This window comes from Rhipicephalus microplus, chromosome 1, assembly GCF_043290135.1.
Source record: "Rhipicephalus microplus isolate Deutch F79 chromosome 1, USDA_Rmic, whole genome shotgun sequence".
In the NCBI taxonomy this organism is placed as follows: Eukaryota; Metazoa; Arthropoda; class Arachnida; order Ixodida; family Ixodidae; genus Rhipicephalus; species Rhipicephalus microplus.
This window is the reverse complement of record NC_134700.1, coordinates 264,279,264-264,300,452: the sequence shown is the minus strand read 5'-3', so window position 1 is coordinate 264,300,452 and position 21,189 is coordinate 264,279,264. Positions and strand designations below refer to the sequence as shown.

Here is a 21,189-nt window from a genome sequence, read left to right as displayed (position 1 = left end):
GCGATGCGCGTTTGCCCTTGAGCGGCCCCCTTATCTGTGCACAAGCAGAGAAGTTCGCAAATGCATCGGAAGGCTGGTTCGACTGCTTCAAGAAGAGACATGGGCTGGTGTTCCGCAACGTGTGTGGTGAAAGAGGTGCAGTTGACGAAAGTGTTGTGCCGGACTGGCGGTATCCGTGCGCCTTTCTACATACAAGCCGTGCAACATTTTCAACGCTGATAAGACAGCGCAGTTATATAAGGCTCTGCCTGACAAGACAATCACGTTTAAGGGGGAGGAGAAATCGTTTAAGGGGAAATCGCACACGAAGACAAAAAATGATTAAAATAAAAAAGCTCCGCAGCGAAGTGATTGGGTGCCACCACCATGGCCTCGCCTGGCTTTTCCTTTAAATAAAAAAATTTCTGAAGGCGCACAAAAAAATTTCTGAAGGTCGTTGTCAGGCCTCCGATTGGCTGCATTCACCATGTGGCTGCTGCATGCTTCCCCACTGGTTGAACCAAGACAGCGTCATCTGCTGCTTTACACCTCCGCGTGTTGCGAGGTCACAGGTGCCGAAAATCGTACCCCTTAGTGACACATGCGCACTCGTTTTGTGTGCTCTGACGGCCGGTCATTAAGAATTTTCATCGAATTACATTAAGAAATAAAGAGGTTGGTACCGAAAACAAGCAGCCAACTCACGCAGCAGGGAGCCGCACACAATACTTACATTTTGCACCATGATGGCATCTGAAGAGCGGGGGCTTCGGTAGCCATCACCCCCACCAAGATGGCGATCGTAGTCGAGACCGCCACCGTTGCCAGCACCCAAGGCCGAGGATCCGCCGCCCAAGCCCCCGGACAGGCCACCCATCAGCCCTGTGGGTGAAGCCATGGCGCCTCCCATAAGGTTGCCCGAGCCCAACATAGAGCGGTCTGAAAGCCCACCCAAACCTCCAGCTGAACCCATGCCACCCAGCCCTGCTGCAGCCAGGCCTCCAGTTCCTGCAGCACCAAGGCCTCCAGCACCCAGGCCCATGCCTCCCATTCCTCCCAGGCCGCCAAGCCCCATGTTAGCCGCTGCCACAGGGTTCACACCACCGCCCATGGGCATGCCGCCCACTGGGCCAGTCATGTTCATCTGGGCCATCTGAGCAGCTGCAAGAGTCGAGAGAAAAAACAAACGTGTTGCATGAGCGTGTTGCATAAGCATGAGCGCCAAACACAGTGCCGGTGTTTTCAGACACGGTACACTTGATATCACCATTAGAGAAACATCACGGAACAGTTTTGTGCTTGACAACAGAATACTGTAAGGTCAATTACATGAGAGCCACTTGCGAAGGTTGGTGCACTTTTGAAAAATGTAACCAGACAATGTACAAACCTCGTTTTGTCACTGTCTTTTGTGGTCAAACTCTTCACTTCCGTCAATAACAAAGCACCGAGCTTCGATTGTTACAATTTCTAACAACCCCAACCAAAAAATATAAGACCACAAAAATCAAAGCACATGTGTACTAGTAGCTGAAGTGACAAAAATTCACAAAATCAGACGCAGCATCTCCAATGCCTGTATACAGCGGAATCCCGACTACACAACCTCAAGGCGACAATGGATAACATTTTTGTAATACAGGCACCATATAATCGATAAACTTCAGAATATGAGCAGTCACATTATTTCTAGATTACTTTTATGGGGATCTTGCCGGGATGACACCAATTCGTCGTAAAATGAAAGCTGCTGCACAAACAGGGGACATATAATTGACTCCTTAAAAGATTTGTTTTATCTACACTGCATAAAAGCTACTTAGCTGATGACATGGCGTCAAAGCTGTTCAGTTGATGGGGCCAGTGCAAAGGGAACTCAAAATTGTGCAATAATATCCACAGAGGCACCATTTGTCTTTTCCTTTTTAAAGCGCCATGACCTCTGAGTATCATATCAAAACACAATGCACCCTCTACATTCCCACCCTAATACACTGTAGGGGTAAGTAAGGGGCAGGGGGAATCGCGATTCCTACGGCAGAGTGCTTGGTTGTAGGCCTCGTTTGAAAACATAGTACAGCCAAATCTTAAGACCATGAATCTCAACGAACCGCAAAAAATCATTTGTTACTTTGATAGGTTGTCGCAGTGAAAATGTAAAACATTTGTGCAAAAATCGTAAATGCAACCGCGCGAGTCGCCTACCAGTGCTGGCACCAACATCCATGATTGCATTATGCTCTAATAAGCACCAAAAAACAGACAAAATATTATGAAACCTGTGTGCACTTGTTTAAGAAAGAGCATGGCCTTTGCCTGATGGGTGCAGCTTGACTGCTGCAAGACCTTTTCCCCAAAAAATGTTGTTCATAACTAGCCATCGACCTATATTTATGACCAAGCAATCACGACCTATATACCCGATCTGACCAACCAAGAGCGGCGAGCTTATGGTGTTCAACTGCTGCGCCTGCTGTGCTTTAAGGGGGGAGCTGGCGTTGAAAAAAAACTAGTTTCTTACCCTAAATCAATGAAATTTGGCATGCATATTGATAAGTGTCTTGAATAGGGAAATATGCAGTTTCATCATGATACCTCGAGTAGTTCTCAAGTTACATCATGCTACGTGGTTCAAGTTATATGGTCTGCTCGTGGAAAGCCTAGCGCTATAACGAAACATGCCAGGAAGCTGCAAATAGGGTTGATCTTTACTCAAAAGAAGACTATTGCGTATGACAATCTTAGAAATTTTTATCACCTTTTTTTAAATAAATATTAGCATGGCTGCCTGCACACATTATCAGAAGCAAGGTCATGTATGTCATCTTTTAGAAAAAAAAACTAGACCATAAACAAAAATTCAAACATGGTCAGACCCTTGAGAAATGTTTTGGGATTCAGGGGGGAAAAAAAAATCTGCATCAAAATCCATCCAGTCCTTCCCATGCTACACTTCCCACGAGCAATGCCCAATGTCAAAACACACTTGTGAAAAAAAAAGAAAAAGCCCGTCGAAGTCTGCCAAGGGTTTTTTTTTTTTTCCGGCGAACATTTTTGTTTTTGGTTGGATATTGATGAAAATTCGCACAGACACTAAGAATGGCCTCACAGTGCTTCCACAAAAATGTTGGTGATAAAACAAATAATGAGAGACTAATTATTTCTTCATTGAACTTCATGGAGGGGCTGAGCATAATGCAAAAAAGAAAAAACAGTATTGAGAAAACTGCATTTATAAAGTGTCAACTTCTGTATGTCTCTAAGACACCTAAAAATTGTGATCTCAGGTTTGTCTTGTGATATTCGACTTCTCAGGCATGTGGTCTCTTTTGCCCGGTGTGCCTTTGATTAACATATTTAAGCACTTGATTACAAATAATCACAGAACATTTATATATAGAGAGGTTCATTGCATAAAATGAATTGCTCACACAATGACAGCCTATGCCTTCTTTACAAATAACAAAATAATAAACATGATAACAGTGGCCAAGAAATTTTTTAGCAGTTTATTCAATGACGCGAGAAGGGCAGATAAAAATTCTTGCGCCTGCTTCATACATGCTCTTTTGCCACTCTAGCCGTGAAACGCATCATCATTCGGTTGGTCACGGAAACGCTAATCTACGGGGCTTTCATTGTTTCAGAACATTCATACAAGCTCGTGGCAATACCAAGCACGGCTCCAAGCAATTTCTAAATCGCGTCACAAAGGCTTATTCACAGCACTCCACATAACTGTGGAGTGCGTGGCCGTGTGGACGGTGCAGCCGAAGCGTGAAGCACTTGGCAGTGGCGTTCAGTGACGATTCGCGGTAGCTATGATGACGAAAAATCAGCGCATTGTGTGCTTGGTATCGCATTTTTGAGTGACGACGCACAATACTGTTAGCCGCTGTTCCGAGCAATCCTTGGCAGTGGAGGGGGAGGGGGTTCAGTCTACCTAAATAATTGAGAAAGAAGTTATTGATGCAATAGCCACGTACTGCCTCTTCAAAGCCCCTCGTGAAATGCAGCCGCTCCGCCATGTTTGCGATGAAAACCACGATTTCCCTAGGTATAGGACGTGAAGTCCTTAGCTCGCTATCCGTGCTTCCGGCACCTTCCGGCGCGCAGCCACACCGGCACTGGCCTGAGGCCCCGTGCTTTGTTCGTTGTACGACTGGCATGGCAGTTCGCACTTGGCTAGGCGCTGCGCCGTGCTCCCTACCGGGCTGTGTAAAACAGGCACCTTCTTCTAACCACCACCACCATTCACTCGTGTGCGGTTGCGACGATGTCAGGTCAGCAGAGCTACACAGCAGACTTCCAAGTGCCAAATACTTTTTTGCCGAGGACTAACAAATGTGCCGCGCAGCGCGAGTTTGATTAGGGATTGGCGTAAGCAGCAAGACTGTCTGTTCGAGTGCAAAGAACGGCGTGGCGTTATGCTTTTCGCAACCCAGCAATCGGCAGCGAGGACGTCGTCATTTGGGAAGCCGTGGATGCTTGCAAAGAATGTGATAAGGACATCATTTTGCACATCTGACAAGATGACTGCCCCAACAGCAATTAGGGCATTAAGTTATGTAAATAAAGGTGTGTGATGTTTTAGTTTCTAAATAAAAAATAATAAACACGGGCCGACCTATATGTGAATATATATACATTTTTTCTCGTAGAACACTATAAGTAGCGGTCGACCTATATTCGTACCTGACATATTTTCGAATAAATACAGTAATTTTTATTCCACACTTGGAAGAATCGGTGCTTCATACACTCTTCGCATTCATCCAAGCCTTTCTTTATTCGTAGCTGTGATGGACTTGCCTTTGGCGACAGGCGTAATTGTGTTTTGCCGCCATATTTCAAATTGACGCGCTGAACTATTTTCTCCCATTTTGGCACAAAAAAAAAAACATCACAAAAAAACAAGAGAGGGGGAGGGATCCTAAACGCAAGCGCGAACATCGGCGCTGCGGTCTCATAGTGGCTTGGAGTGGCCGAACCCACAAGGATAAAGGTTTCTTCTAAGGTGAGCTTTTCCAAGGTGGAGCGCAAATGCTCCCAAAATTTCGAGTCGTAAAACAACTAGCAACGAAATCAATTTCCTTCAATACAACTCGCGTATGTCTTCACACGTGACCGATTGGGACGGCCAGCTGGCTGCCACGAAAGCGCGAGTCAAAGGCCAAGTTCATGGATTCTGCATCCCGCAGATTTCCGCTACCGGGGAGGGGGGGCTGAATGCAGATTTCCGCTACCGGGGAGGGGGGGGGGCTGAATTATTTGTCTTATATTCCCCCCCCCCCAGCAAAACAAGAGGGGGTTGGATGTCTCAATTGCAAGCGCCAACATCACCATTGGCCGAACACATGGTTTCCCACTAAGGTGAGAGTGTCAAAGGATGAACACAACCAGCAGAATCTATCTCCGTCAAAATAACTCATGACGTACGTCTTCCTGGGACACCTGTGAACTGGCTGCCGCTCCATCTGGCAGAGCTTTGTGCCAACTGCAAGCTAGAAAGAAGTTCGACAGGACTGCAAAATCTAAACCAAGTCCAGTGTCGAGGGACACAACAGTGCCAATGGCATTTTGCGGCCACGTTTGTGCCACATACTGTCGTACATAATGGCAATGTCACCCCGCTAAGCTTCCTCACTGTGAGCTCCTTCGACCTCGCAAGATTGGCACTGACATCCATTGCCGTATCACGAAATTTTGGGCTGTGAATGACGTTTGATGCGTTGGCTTTTGCAAGCCAACCACAACTGCCGCAAATCGGACCAGCTGCTCGTAGCCTGTTCCTACAGAGCGCAGCGCCACAATGGCTTTCGTGACGGAGATAAATACACGAGAAAAGTATTGTTCAGCTGCGCTGCTTGACAAGACATGAACCTTGCAAGAAGGCTTCACAGCACATACAGGCGCGCAGCGGCCAATGGCGGCCCCCGATCCGTACCACATGATAAACTAGTCGTGGCACTCGAAAAATGCGGAAAAGCATGCTTCTTGCGCCGCGTCAGCGAGACAAACTGTCGTTATTTGAAGAGTGAGGCTCGACTCTTCGCCTCATGCAATTGACGATGGCGAGCGGCGGCGCATTATTGGTGGCAAGGTGCTCGAAGACTGCACACTTTGGGCCTTTGAGCAGGCACCTTGTGCTCTTTAGACGCAATTTTAGAGCAGCTTTAGTTAAGTCTCGACATGTTTTTTTTTTTTTTTCAGGACAGTAGAGGTACTAATCTTATCAAAACACGCGAAAATAAAAAAAAAACGGTAATTTTAAAGAAAACTCGCGTTTTTTATGTGCATCTGCCATTGAGAAAGAATAGTTTTGTCATAAGTATCGTGTTAAAAATACGAATACACATTTATAACAAAATTTTGATATATCGAAGTACTTTTATGGCAGATGTAACTGTTATAAAGAGGCTTTAGTGTATTGAAATATTTAAAAATTACACCAGTGAGCACACTGAGGGGGACTGTCAAAAAAGTCAATCTGAAAAAAATTGTGAATCTGAGGTTCGCTACTACCAGATTTGACTATCAAGAATCAACTCACTAATCAGCCATTCGGTACACACAATGCATCAAGCCTCACGAGACCTCTCTGCAGAGCTACAGGTTCTCACCGACAATGCCTTCTTTGAAATGCAGTACATCTTGTGTCACCATTGCACAAACAATGTAGAGCAATTTCAATACCCTTAATGTCTTCTGACTAACCTTTCGTTGAAACAGCGCAACGCCATTTGCCACCATCCCAATTTTGTTTTTTCTGTGGCCACCTCCCAAAAATGCGGCATAGTCATGATCACCATGCCAGTAAGATAAGTGCAATTATGATGCAACAAAAGAACATTACAATATCAAATTTTGGTGAAAGTTTAGAGATACAATCATGTGAGTTAATCAGTAATGTTAAGTCGTTTTAAGGAAGAAAAATCCTTACCAGTCATCTGAAGAGGGTTCCCACCAGCGCCAAGGCCCTTTCCTATTCCCTGAAGCCCAGCTGTAAAATGACAACGGAGCTATTTTGTGAACTCACTTGACATGGGCGTGCTATGCATACATTTTTCTGAATATTTTTTTTAGCCATGTCTTATATGATGAAAAAAAAAAATAATAATGCATCATACTTTGGAGAGCTGGCACAGAAAGTTCAAGGCAGTGATAGACAAACTAAAATCAAAAGCCGAAAAATGCTAAGCAAGGTGAACAATAAGACGATCTTTCCAAGTACTAGATAATTAAGCCAGCATTTTTCTCATGAGATATGCATTAGAAATAGATTTTAACTGAACTACAGTCGACTCCCGGTAATTCGAAGTCGCTTAATTGGAAGTTTCGGTTAATTAGAAATGAGCAAGTGGTCCCATCAGTTTTGCATGCAATCGTATGGAAAAAAATGCTCGATAATTCGAAGTTAAAAACCCACAATATTGGTTAATTAGAAGTTTTTTCAATCGACAGTCTCGTCGCGACCGTAATTTTACAGTAAAATGGGGAACTTTTCATATGCCAAAACATCTGCCGGACCGCGCTGGTGTCTTCGCCATCACTACTGTCCGCAGCGCCACAGATCTTGAAGCGGCAATCTTTTTAACGCTGGCGAATCGCATCGGCGGCATCGACTGACTCTTTAGTTGGCTTTTGTCGAGACTCGAGTGTGTCACCGCGTCACCCGCGCGCTGGGTTGATTCCACACGTGTTTCCGCGCTTCTGATTTTGAGTGTTGTGGTGGTGACGTACGTTTGATAATGGCAACTTGTGGCCCTTACCGAACGCTAGACCTAGCGACGAAAGTCGAAGTCTTGAAGGAAGTTGATCAGGGATGCACCGCCAAACAAGACATTGCAAGAAAGTACGGCATTAAGCCTAACACGCTGTCGACTTTCATAAAGAATAAGCGCTCAATATTAGATGTGTTTGAAAGTGAAAAATTCAAGACATCGCGGAAGCGGATGCGCACTGGCGCCTACCCCGAGTTGAAGGAAGCACTGCTGATTTGGATCAGAGAGGCACGAAACAACAAACTTTTTCTCAGTGGTGAAGTCGTCACGGCAAAAGCGTCATCGCTTGCTGAAATGTTGGACATCAACGACTTCGCTGCTTCAGATGGGTGGCTTACGCGTTTCAAACATCGCCACGACTTGATTTTTAAAAGCGTGTGTGGGGAGAAGGCGTCAGTCGATGAGGAAGCGTGCCTGACATGGAAAGCGGGCAAGCTTCGCGAGCACCTCGAAGAATACCGGCCTGCAGACATTTTTAATGCAGACGAGACTGCGCTTTTTTTATCGGCTGCTACCGGACAAGACCCTGACATTTAAAGACGACGACTGTTCTGGAGGCAAAAAAAGCAAAGAGAGAGTGTCAGTGCTAGTCGCGGCGAACATGACTGGCACAGAACGGTGTCGCCTGCTTGTGATCGGGAAGGCTGCCAAGCCTAGGTGCTTTAAAGGCGTGAAGACGCTTCCTGTGGATTATGCCTCGAACAGAAAGGCGTGGATGACATTTGATATATTTAAGGACTGGATCACCAAACTCGACCGCAAGTTCGCGCAATCAAGCCGTAAGGTGTTGTTCCTTGTGGACCAATGTAGTGCCCACATGAACGTACCTGCCTTGAGTGCCATCCGTCTTGTGTACCTGCCTGCAAACACGACGTCCGTGTTGCAGCCCATGGACCAGGGCATAATAAAAAATGTGAAGGTATTGTATAGGCAGCATCTCGTCGAGCGCATGCTTTTGTGCATAGACAACTCGTTGCAATAAGAGGCGAGTTTGCTTAGTGCCATCAACATGCTAGCGCGAGCTTGGACCCGCGTGAAAGAAGAAACCATCGCCAATTGTTTCCGGGCCTGTGGTTTCATGGAAAACTCGGGGGATGCTTCTCCTTGTGCGCCAGTGGAAGTGCAAACAAATGAGCTCAACGACGGTAGCTTTTGCGCCGCTCTCGGTGACGTCCGTTTTGACGAGTATGGCGCTGTGGACAGCAAAGTCGAAACATGCGGTCCACTAACGGACAGCGAAATCGTGCAGATGGTTCGGCCCCATGACAGCATTCCTGAAAATGACGATGATGACGACGACATCGGAAATGAGCCACCACCGAGGGCTGCCGATGTAGCTGCGGGTCTTGCTCGTGCGCAGCGGTTTTTTGTTGGAGAACACAACGCCGAATAAGCACTTCGACACGTGTATTCCTTACAAAACTTGCTAGCCACAGCCAGATTCGGCAAGCAGAAGATGACAGACTATTTTTCCTAAAAACTGTCGCGCTTTTAATCTAATAAAAGTGCCGTTTTTAGTGCTTTTTGCTTAATTCGAAGTTTTTTGCGGTTCCCGTGAACTTCGTATTAACGGGAGTCGACTGTAGCAACCACCAGAAGGCAAGGCTACTGATCACTTTAGGTAGAGTGCACAAAGTCTGCCAGCCACACCCCCACTGAAACAGAAATCAATTGCAAGATGAAGAAACTTACTGGGAAGTTTTGATGGGAGTCCTCCATCAAGATCTTCATTGTATTTGTCCATGCGGACACTCATTGCCCGGTTGTACAACTTCTGACCGTTCAACATAGCTGAAAGTCGACAGTCAGGGAATAGTACTTCACAATCAAATTCAAAACTTAAGCCATGGACTGACCAGTCCCCTATATACAAAATGTGACATTGCACAGGCACTCTGCATAAACAGCCAATGCTACGGATCTAGGCTTGGGCAAATATTTGAAGGAATAGTACAGTATTTGAATTCACTTAGACTGAAATTTCAATTATTGAAAATTTCGAAGTACCGTAATTACTCGAATCTAATGCGCACATTTTTTCCGGTTAAGCGAGTTAATAAATCGCATGCGCGTTAGAATCGAGTACGAAAAAAAAAATGAATACGGTCATTCTATTAGTACGGTAGCACCGGAATACATGATAGATCAAGTAGAGCTGCCTACACCGCTCTCAGATGGTGCTCTAATTTGAATAATCTTTGGTCATTTTGTAACAATCATACAGGTTGCGTCCCATGCAGATTAAATTTTTTTTAACACCAGCACAATAAATTTTATGCATGATGAAAATAGCGAGAAACACGAAAAAAATTCAATACAGAGATGCATTGCAAAATAAGGATACAGATTGCTTGGACAGCTTCAATGGGGTGTTCAAACTCAACAATTCCGTGGCCCTTGCTGTTCCCTTCCTTATCAGTCCTGAGGTCTACGTTTGAAACACGGCCTGCAATCCTGAACACCTCCTGAAGCTTTTTCGCAGTCACCTTGTAATCAAGCTGAAAAAATGAAGATAATAAAAATTTGCAATTAAGTAATTGCAACACACCACTGTGGCAAGTCACCTTTACAAAGTTGTGACTACAATGTTCATTCAAACTTTAAAAGATGCACATTAATTCAGCCACATAAAGACTTTTTAAATTAAATTAGCATACACCAAACATGTTTCCTGAGACTGTAAAGTTAGCAGGGGTCACTTACATTGGCCACAAACACTCTGTTTGAGAGGGGTCCCACAATTCCGAGAGAGTCGAGGAACTGGGGGCTCAGTCCGTAAGTGTTGAAACCTACGCCGCCACCGCCACCACCTCCGCGGCCATATCCGTCACGGTCATCCCGTCCGCGGTCATCCATCATGCGATCACCACCAGATCGTCCCCGCGGAATTGGACGACCAAAGCGGTCACGTTCAACGTCAAAATCCTGCATAATGAACAGTAAGTAGCGGTTAGAAAAAGGCAAGCAAATGCTTATTAAATCGCAGTGCTGGATGGTAGGCAGAAATGACAAACAGAACATTTGACACTGTATTTACTCACATAATCCTTGCACTTCTTTTTTCTCGCAGAAAACCGATGCAAAGTTAGAGGGGTGCAAGAATTTCACAACAAAAATTTCTCGCTAATGAGTTTGAGTGGGGAAAAAAAAATGAAGTGCCCGCAAATCCGGATTCTCATACTAGCAACTTCTCAAGCTATGAGAAGTACTATTCAAGACTTACCTTAACAATCAAACTGCAGGTTCAGCACAAGGTAAGATTCATTTGAGACACAAATTCAAGACTTACCTTAACAATCAAACTGCAGGTTCAGCACAAGGTAAGATTTATTTGAGACACAAAAGCTGCAAGCAAATAGTAGACAGCTTTGGAATACTGTATGTCATGTACCTTTGCGAGCATAGTGTTAGCATTCGTCCCTGGAGTCTGCAAAAGGTTAGCGTATAACGTCAACCTTGGGCTGTTGGCTGTCTAAAACGAAATCTGCAGTTACCTTTTGACGAAAGAAGTTTTACCGTCCATCCTGATTTTAAACACACCAAACGACCAGTGCATCTTGGTGGCTTTCATTTGCCCTTAGTGAACAATAGTAAACACAAAGCTCGTCTCCAATGCGCCTACTGGCGGATCCTTTTGCCGTTGTTCAGTGCATGATCATATACTTAGAAATTTTGGCGCAACCTCGACTCACGCAAACACTCACACAAGCACACACACTTACACCAGAGCAACACACCCGACACGCAGCGCTCACTACCAACTGTTTATTGCTCCTATCTGACCTTCTTAAATACGTACATCGAAATGCGCAAAGGCACAAACTAACAGAACTGCGCCAGTAGAAAACCAACATGGCGTCACCACACCACTAGGAACAAGTAAAAAGTAAAAAAAAGTAAAAAAAGGGGGGGGTTAACACGAAAAGGAGATATAATCGCTAAACCCTCGCATCAAGGAAAGATATTTCTTGTTGATGCAACACCAAAGATGGCTCGCTGACACATATATCTTTATTCTTTTCTATATAATATGCTTCTAACAGCAAACGTGCTGATAAATTTGAGCTTCTCCCAAGAATCCTTGTATCCGAAAATCGTGGTTCACACCCACATGCGGCAATATGCGACACAAGATGTGCGTACTTATCCTCGTTTTTCTTAACCTTTAGCGCATGCTCCCTAAGCCGGTCATTGAGGCATCGCTCGGTAATGCCAATGTACACGTTACCGCAGGAAAAAGGAATGGAGTATACAACTCCCATGGAACATTTTACGAAGGCTTTCTCATGTTTTTTCACGCAACCGCGTCTCTTGCCATTGCAAATACGCGGACATAACTTGGCGAGCTTTTCTGGCGCAGAAAAGACCACAGCCACACCATGCCTTGCAGCAACCTTCTTAATATTATGGGAGAGCTTGTGCACGTAAGGCACGACTTGAAGCTTGGAACCCGAAGGATCCCAAGTAGCTCTATCCCTTTGTGTTCCACGTTTCATCTTCTGCAGTAGTGACTCGGCGACCGCGTTTAGGACCGACGAAGGGAAGCCCGCCGCCGTCAATCGGCTGATCTGTTCATAAAAACTAGTACGCATGTGGTGTGGACACGACTTAATCAACGAGGATTCTAGACATAGCGAAGCAATACCTCTTTTAACTAATTTCGAGTGTGCAGAATCATACGGCAACAGCCCCTTCTTCACTCTAGGCCGGTACACCCAACAAAAGTGTTCACTACCCCACAGTAGCTTGAGGTCTAAAAACTGGAGACAAGCCTCTGTGGGTACCTCGGTAGTGAACCTAAGTCCGCGTCCATGATCTTTAAAAACACTAAGCACATGTTCACAATAAGAACGCTGCACTTCATATGATACCTCATCCGCACACACACTCACTGATGTACAGGCGTCTACTTGAAAATCTAAAAAGTAATTGGGGGGTGTATATGGCCCCCGCTTGTCTAAAAGAATTAAAAAATCGTCAACATATCTAAAAATCTTCAAAACCTTATTCCCCCTTAAAAATTTATCCAACGTCCTATCTACATCTGCTAAAAAAATATCAGTAAGAACAGGGGCGACACAAGAACCTATACAGATGCCTTGTCGTTGTAGATAGGGCTTGTCGTTAAATGTAGATAGGGCTTGTCGTTAAAAAGGAATGGAGTTGTATACTCCATTCCTTTTTCCTGCGGTAACGTGTACATTGGCATTACCGAGCGATGCCTCAATGACCGGCTTAGGGAGCATGCGCTAAAGGTTAAGAAAAACGAGGATAAGTACGCACATCTTGTGTCGCATATTGCCGCATGTGGGTGTGAACCACGATTTTCGGATACAAGGATTCTTGGGAGAAGCTCAAATTTATCAGCACGTTTGCTGTTAGAAGCATATTATATAGAAAAGAATAAAGATATATGTGTCAGCGAGCCATCTTTGGTGTTGCATCAACAAGAAATATCTTTCCTTGATGCGAGGGTTTAGCGATTATATCTCCTTTTCGTGTTAACCCCCCCTTTTTTTACTTTTTTTTACTTTTTACTTGTTCCTAGTGGTGTGGTGACGCCATGTTGGTTTTCTACTGGCGCAGTTCTGTTAGTTTGTGCCTTTGCGCATTTCGATGTACGTATTTAAGAAGGTCAGATAGGAGCAATAAACAGTTGGTAGTGAGCGCTGCGTGTCGGGTGTGTTGCTCTGGTGTAAGTGTGTGTGCTTGTGTGAGTGTTTGCGTGAGTCGAGGTTGCGCCAAAATTTCTAAGTATATGATGTATAACCAACTAGCCCAACAACAAGTTTTATCAGTGCATGATCAATCACTTTCAACTTGAAAACAGCCGTGTAATCACCCCATAATGCACAGAACAGACACAATGTGCACCAACACACTGCAACGCACACAAGACACTTTGGCTTGGCTCCGATTGGGGCTCCGTACATAGATAGTACGCATAATGCTTTAGAGATAGCGCCAGGCTGTTGTTGGGCATTTTTGTTGGGCAATGTGGGGCGTTCGAGGATTACGCGAGTAAACACGGTATATCACTAATAGTCAAAACCTAATATACAGACTGCTGACCTGTCACAATGGATCTTTTTCGTAACTTTAAATCTAGCTTTCATGCTCTGGAGTTTGCCGAACTAATGGCAGCTAGCCACTTGCAACAAACAGCGTAATCATGCTCAGTTTGCATAATAGACAAGCCTCAGCTTGTGCAACTAGGACCTCATCCCCACTTGTACCAATTACAAATTACGCAATTACGAATGCCACAATTAGGACAAATATGCAACTAAGGGAAGCTCGTTTGCAGATTGTATTGATTGATATGCGGGGTCCCAAAAACACCATATGATTATGAGATACGCCGTAGTGGAGGACTATAAAAATTTCGACCATCTGGAGTTCTTTAATGTGCGACCAAATCTGAGCACAAGGGCCTACAGCACTTCACCTCCATCAAAAAGCACCCGTCGCCGCCAAGATTCGATCTCTCGACCTGCGGGTCAACGCTGGGTGCCTTACCCCCGAATGCAGAGATGTTACTTGGCTCGCGACTTCAACTTAACTTGAGCAAGTCGACGCGAAGCAAGCAGCGGACTTCAAAACGCCCAAGTCAGCCTTCGCGTTTCATAGATGCTCAGGCTGTCTTGCTTGGTCAAGTCAAGAACGAGCTTCAAAGCAAAACACGCTGCTCGCCTGCTAACGAGGGTAATAATGAAGTTGTTCGCGTAAGGCATGCATTACATCAAAAAAAGACCGTACGTTTTAAAATAACTATAAAAACGAAGGGCCACAAGCATATTCTTGCCATTTTACGGCTAACGAGCGGCACGTAGTGATTGCCGCCACAGCGATGCGCAGTGTTGCTTCTGCAGAGCGTTCGTTGCCCGCTGGTTTTAGTGGCCACCCAAATGCGGCGCGTTTCTCCATGGTTACTTGTTTGGAGGCGAAGCAAGCGTCGCGTTGGGTTCTTTCGTCGGTTTTTTTTTTTTTCCAATCTAACGTCACGGCATGTATTTGGGCTGACCGGGCTCACGAGGTGATGCGATTTTCACAGTATTTGCCTTTCCGTTCACCTGTGTGCATGCCTGTAGTGGGCTAGGTCGCAATTATGAAAAAAAAAAAAACAAGTTCTGGGAACAAATGTGATTCGTATCCTTTTGTTGAGCTTGGTAAACAAGAGAAAAAGTGGGGGTCAGGGCATTGCCCTCAGCAGAATTCTGTCTCGCGGGGTGCAGCAGTGTCGCGCTGCATGATGGTGAAGCGGATAAAAAGAACCCGTGATAGGGGCACCTCTTTTTTATGTGTGTGAAATTTTACGTAGTGTTGTGCTACAAGCCATGCCTTTCTGAGCGAAAAACAGCGCCCTAGACGGGACGAAAGGATAGACGAGGCACACGGACACAGCACCTAGTCGATTTTTTTTTTACCGAACGAGACGGAAAATGTCGTCGTGTTATAGAAAAACAGAAATAGCCTTTGCGGTTACGGAACACTTCGGCGTTGTCGACACCGGGGCTATTAATACGCACGTGTGTGTAGTCAACACAACCTGTAACGCAAGGGAACTCAGCCACTTCATAACAGTCCGCCGGCTGCGGAAAGCGCACCAGCATCGCGTACAGGTGCTTTGCGATGAGTAGCGTAACTTTTCCGACTGCACGGCACACTGTCGACTACGGAATGCGGACGAAATTTCTGGTGACAGGTTGGAATGTGCCAGCGCTGTAAAACCTGAGAGCCACCAGTGACTGTAACACTGGATGCACGGGCTGTCTTCGGTTCTCCCCGCTTTCACGGAGCGGCAACATAACGAGCAGCTGCCCCACGGCGTTCTTCATGAATCTGTACCTAGCGTGGAATTGTTGCTTGTCGTACAACTTCATCGGATTTCCTTGGTCACGTAAAGCGGTTCCAAGAATCTTCGGCAGGCAGTGCGCCTCAAAAAATGCTACGCTTATGGCGAGGCAAGCAAACTCAAAAGCGGCCACCTTTCACGCGACGTCCATTCGAGAGGTGGCCATGTTGGAATGACGCGTGAAGTCGCTTTCAAGCTAGCCCCGCAGCTGACTTGAAACTTGTCCTGACTTCGACCGAGCCAAGTCGCCTTCAAGTCATCCGCAAGTTCGAGAACGATTTATGGCGACCGGCAAGACTGTCTTGAGTCAAGAACGAGTCAAGTACGAGTCAAGTAACATCTCTGCATTCGGGGGTTAGCTACTAGACTATCATGGCGGGGCACTTGAAGACTATAAAAATGGTCTATACAATTATACATAGGCAATAGTACGTGGGGTTTTACATGCCGATACCACAATTACGAGGCACGTCGAAATGAAGGGCTTCGAAAATTTTGACAATCTCTTGTTTACAGCGCGCTAATATAACCCGGTACACGGGCCTCGAGCATTTTACCTCCCATCGAATACAATCATACATCGACTTTTTCAGCAAGTTAGAAGGCATGGTTCGAAGATATTCAAGTTTTGAAGCTGGTGCACGAAACACCGATGATCAGAGCAAGCCAACTCAATCATTTAATACAAAGCGTTCAAATGTGCCGCTCTTACCTCCTTGACCACGAGAAATCGGCCCTTCATCTCGTATCTGTGAAGCACCTCAATTGCCTTTGGCACCGACGCTTTGTCCTTGAGTTCCACAATCCTGCATTAAAAAAAAGGGAGGGGGGGGGGGGGGGCACTGAACACGTAGGCACATCCCATGATATGGACTAAAATCAGAGGAAGATGGGCGACAGTGCAGGTGCACAAATGGAACAACTGATGCCTATAGTAATGCCCTGCCTGCTGCATTGATTTTTCTTTGCCAGCAGAGACAAAGAAACTTCAACTGGTTCGTTCTATAATGACATTTCTACAAGTGTGGGCACACGAATTCGCAACTTCCAGATAGGCAGCCACGCACCGCAATTACTGCAACACCACAGTACACACAAACACACACAAGTGCAACAAAGGAGCAGAACATTATGGGATAAAAGCACTAGTCCAAGGGAACACATAAGTTGCATGAGCCTATCCTAGAACAATTAGCATCGGCAATTAGCTGGCATTTATGGCATGTCGAGCTGGCTGTAAAGACTTCTCAATGTAGCACCATAGCAAGACAGTAGCAGCAAGGAAATGAACCGATTACCTCACCCTCAGCAGAATTCGACAGCCAAAGTCTTCGGAAGCATAGCTAACGAGGATCGAAGCTATACAAAGCAGTACTCACCCACATCCCCGGAACTTGCCAGTCTCATCTTCAAACAGCTCGACGTAGGAGACATCACCAACTGAGAAAAGAAAAGCCGCCAACTCTATAAATGACATTGCTACAAGTGTGGGCACACGAACTCGCAACTTTCAGATAGGCAGCCAGGCACCGCAATTACAGCAACACCACAGTACAAACACATGGGTAATCACTCTCATACTCATGCCTTTGAAACGAGTGAGTGCTTTCATGAGCAAAAACGGCCCACTATAAGAATGCCAGTGTGAGTGCCAGAAGCACTCACACTGGTGCTCAGTCATGGTGGTAAAAGCTACGTGCTACACAACGCTAGTGATTAACCCCACACAATTTGAAATTTATGAAAAAATAAACATGTGAATTACCAAAATTAGGATAAATGAGATATGCAAGGCATATTCATGTGAAGTAAGCACTTCCGAGGATGACGCCACTTTCAAAGTATGCAGCTCCTCGAAATAATGATTTGTGGGGTTTAACGTCCCAAAACCACGCCGTAGTGGAGGGCTCCGGAAATTTCGACCACCTGGGGTTCTTTAACATGCACCAAACTCTGTCCTCTAAATGATTCTCAAGTTTTTTCAGCTTCAACTGAAATATTTCAATATTAGAACAAAAGTACATGTTACTGTAAATGAAACAGTTACCTCAGCCGTGATGCCAGTTTTATAATTTTGGCTACTTGTAGCATGACTGGCTCACTTGCACTAAGAATTATAAAGTAGAACAGTGATATGCAGTCAAAAATGCATCTTGAAGTTTCCTGTATGTGTCCCTTCCAGATTAATCTAGCTAGATCAGTATATTTGTGATATATGCAGTAACATGCAATTCTGGTATGGCTGACGATCAGTCTGACGAATTCCAACTAAAGTAACGCAAGGTTCAGAATTGTAGGGAACCAACATTAATCCCCTTCAGACATGATACACACTTGGGTCTTATTTCTCTGCATACGGCTGCCACAAATGTAATTGCGCAAATATTCACCCTGTTTTAATGCAGTTGGTTAATACAAAACAGCCGCACCTTTATCCCGAAACAGGTCCTTGATGTCAGTCCATTTGCAATCAAAAGGCACGTTGGCAACGTACACACGCCGGTCAGAAGGTGCACGAGACCTCTGCCTGTCAGGCCGAGAGTCCGACCTTCGTCGGTTGCGGCTTGAATCGCGGTCCCTGTCATAGTCTACTGGCGACCGAGAACGTGACCTGTAGTAACTGCTGCAAAAAAAGAAGCACACAATGTATAAACTTTCGTACTCAAAGGAAGTAACATGCACATGTGATTCTTGATTTTCTATCCCTGCATTTCGGGTGCCCCGCATTGTCAAAGCGGCTCAAGATTACCGCTTGCTACTGTGGCGAATACCTCCTCATGGTCCAACGAGTGCCATTCACAAGAAAAAATAAAGTGTTGGGTGCGTTGTACTACTTGATTTCTCTATTTCTCAATTGAACTGAGGCCCATTGTTAAGTACCCTTTCATGGAGCAAGGTTGCTCACACTAGGTCTCCCTTAAAAGTCTCGAAGTTACTTTTATGAATATTTTGTCCACACCAGAAGCAAGCTCATCAATTTATATATAGGAGGTAGCATCGTGAAGTCATCTGCAAGGAGCATCAGTGCGGCTATTGCAAGCACGTCTGATGTTGATATTTTTCTCAGAAATCAGGTTTTGGAGGAGCAGCACCACAAAACATCAGGCTGTCATAGATCAGATTGCTAGCTAGCACGGCTATGGTGGCACACTCTCTGTCGGGAAGAGCTCAGTGAATACCTCCTATAGTTCTCCGAGTATTTCAAGCCTGCATCTCTTCTTGTGGGTTAAATGTTATCTGGAGTGTGTAGTCACGAGAGTCAAATATAAAATACACTTTTTCATCAAGACTGCCGCTATTGTCTTATACAGCTGCTTTGCTATGAGGCAGGCCTTGTAGAGTTCTTATACCTTAAAGGGGGTACTGACACAAAAACGTTGGCTCCTTGTTTTTTTGCTGCAATGTGTTGCTGGGGGCCTGTTAGGTATAACATGACACAACGTTTGCTGTGGCAAATGACAGATAATTACAGGCCCTTCATTATCAACCAGTTTCAGTTTGAGAGAGCCCCAGAAAAGTGAAGCCACCGGGTGCCACTATCGCCACCTAGCATGAGCAGCTTCGACCATGTCAGCACACAGAACTGCGACACATTTCGGCATGGTCCACATCAAGAATTATGTTCGAATAAGAAACGGGACCACAGTGTCGCCAAACAAAACTTTCAAAGCGTTTGCTACAGCTATGCACTCACGACCAGCCGTTGAGAAGTATAGACTGCAGGAACAAGCATCACCATAACTTGTTTTATTGACTGCAGTGAGCTGACATGAGGGAAGCAGGGGTCCCCAAAGGGTCTCCTTCGAAGGTGTCAATGGCACGATAGTGTGGAGCAATCACGCAAACTTAAAAATTAATTCAAAATACCTTCCAAGCTATATTCACTGTTGATATTTTGAAAACAATATATGTATGTTTTTGGGAATCCACCCTGCAGGCTATCTCTGCCGCAAAATTTTGTGTCAGTACCCCTTTATTGATGATGGGTTGACTGCATATTTCTCTTTCAGTATTAAATAATTAGCCCGGGAAAAATTTCTTTGGATAAACAAAATAGACCAATAATTGGTGCTGGCTAACAACATAAGCAGTTATTTTGTAGGTGCACAAGTATATATGTGCAAGAAGGTGCATGCCCCTCGACCACGTCCCTCCACTTGCAAGATGCATCGTGCAACAATTTGTGCCCTCCTGGACCAAGTGATGTGCGACGTACCTATGTCCCGTGAAGGGCTTTACGTTGGGCACTGGGTCAACAACTAGCTCCCAGAGCACAAGAACAACCCCAAGGCCAAAACCATACTAGTAGCGATTTGGCTATTTTGTGCCGACTGTGGCTGCAAACCCAATTCCGATCAGACTCCCACCTAGAGCAGATATCACGATAGCCGTGCCCAAAAACTTTACAAAGCACTTGCAATTCATACCATTGGGCCGTCATGTGTAATAAATGTACTATGGGTCATACTAAACTACGAAGAAAATTGATTATCTTTTCACATGATCATTACATCGTCATGTAATAGTTGGGACGCATGCATTAAGCTCCCCCCCTACTCTTTTTATTCAGTTTACCTAGAAGCATATATATTTGCACACCTATGAAATAAAAGCTCATGTTGTTAGCCAGCATCAAGTCATGTCAGTCTTTTTTTGTCCCACGTATCTGAGCGAACTTGCTTTATTATGAAGCCAAGAACACGAGCTCAAGTTTGTACTTTTATAAAAGTAGTCCAAGGCTGTGGGTCCAGTAATAGTTTCCAGAGTTTGAAACGAAATTAAAGAAAATGAGACTGAAGCACATAATGGAACTATGCAGATCAGCACAATTATTAGAATATAAGATATAGAACATTTAAGCCTTATAAGCTGACCCATTAAGCTGACAAAGTTATGTGTAAATTTTAGTTCCTGAAAAAAATTACACGGCAAACATGCAGGTATGAAGGGAACAGCCAAACGACAAATTAAAAAGTAGAGTTAAACACTGGAGAACTCGGCAAAAGAAGCTACCCTGATGAGCTAAAAAATTGTCTTGCACGGGGAAGAAAATATGACTGATTAACACAACTGTAATCTGTCATTATCAGCTATTAGCGTTTACGCCTTGTCAGCGAGTTAAGGAATCGGTCGACTCGTTTCCCGGCAACAGCTCAAATTGTGACGACAAACGCAATCCGTGGTCGGCAACTTAGCGCAGTCTCCAATTCTTCGCCGTAGGTTTAACGAAATGTTTACGGCGCAATTTGAGAAGCTGGAAAAAAAGCAGCAAGGAGGCAGGATAGCACGCATTGTTCTTTTCCCATAAATTCTCAGTTCGCACCGCGAATACTTCGTTAGGCCACGCCGTGGTTAAGCGATTCCCCAATCCAAACAACGCAATAATTTACGTCGGCAAACCTCGACCTTGAACAGTTCGCCCACAAGACGAGCGATGCAAAACAACAAGCAAAGGCGTTCGCAAAAAATCTGTGCATGGCAACCATGGCTGCATTCAAGGCGTCATCGGTGCGGCAATAGAGAACGCCCCACTTCGCGCGAAACAAGAGCTTCCCGACATCACGATTCGTT

General features: G+C 45.1%; 1 protein-coding gene across 5 annotated transcripts in view; it reads right to left on the bottom strand.

Moving 5' to 3' along the window:
• Positions 1–21,189, bottom strand: part of LOC119188159 (heterogeneous nuclear ribonucleoprotein rumpelstiltskin) — a 34,832-nt gene that overhangs the window by 12,507 nt on the left and 1,136 nt on the right. For 3 of the 5 annotated variants that reach the window (XR_005111944.2, XM_037436077.2, XM_037436076.2), the window contains exons 2-9: positions 18,048–18,241; positions 16,998–17,058; positions 16,331–16,424; positions 10,467–10,688; positions 10,108–10,261; positions 9,456–9,554; positions 6,923–6,982; positions 713–1,140 (exon numbers count right to left, since the gene is read on the bottom strand). Coding sequence is in view for 4 of the 5 variants with exons in the window: in XM_037436077.2 (XP_037291974.1) it covers positions 713–1,140; positions 6,923–6,982; positions 9,456–9,554; positions 10,108–10,261; positions 10,467–10,688; positions 16,331–16,424; positions 16,998–17,058; positions 18,048–18,241 (1,312 nt within the window). In the remaining variant the exon portion in view is untranslated. The remainder of the gene's footprint in view (positions 1–712; positions 1,141–6,922; positions 6,983–9,455; positions 9,555–10,107; positions 10,262–10,466; positions 10,689–16,330; positions 16,425–16,997; positions 17,059–18,047; positions 18,242–21,189) is intronic. The other 2 variants (XM_037436079.2, XM_037436078.2) reach the window with 1 other exon arrangement.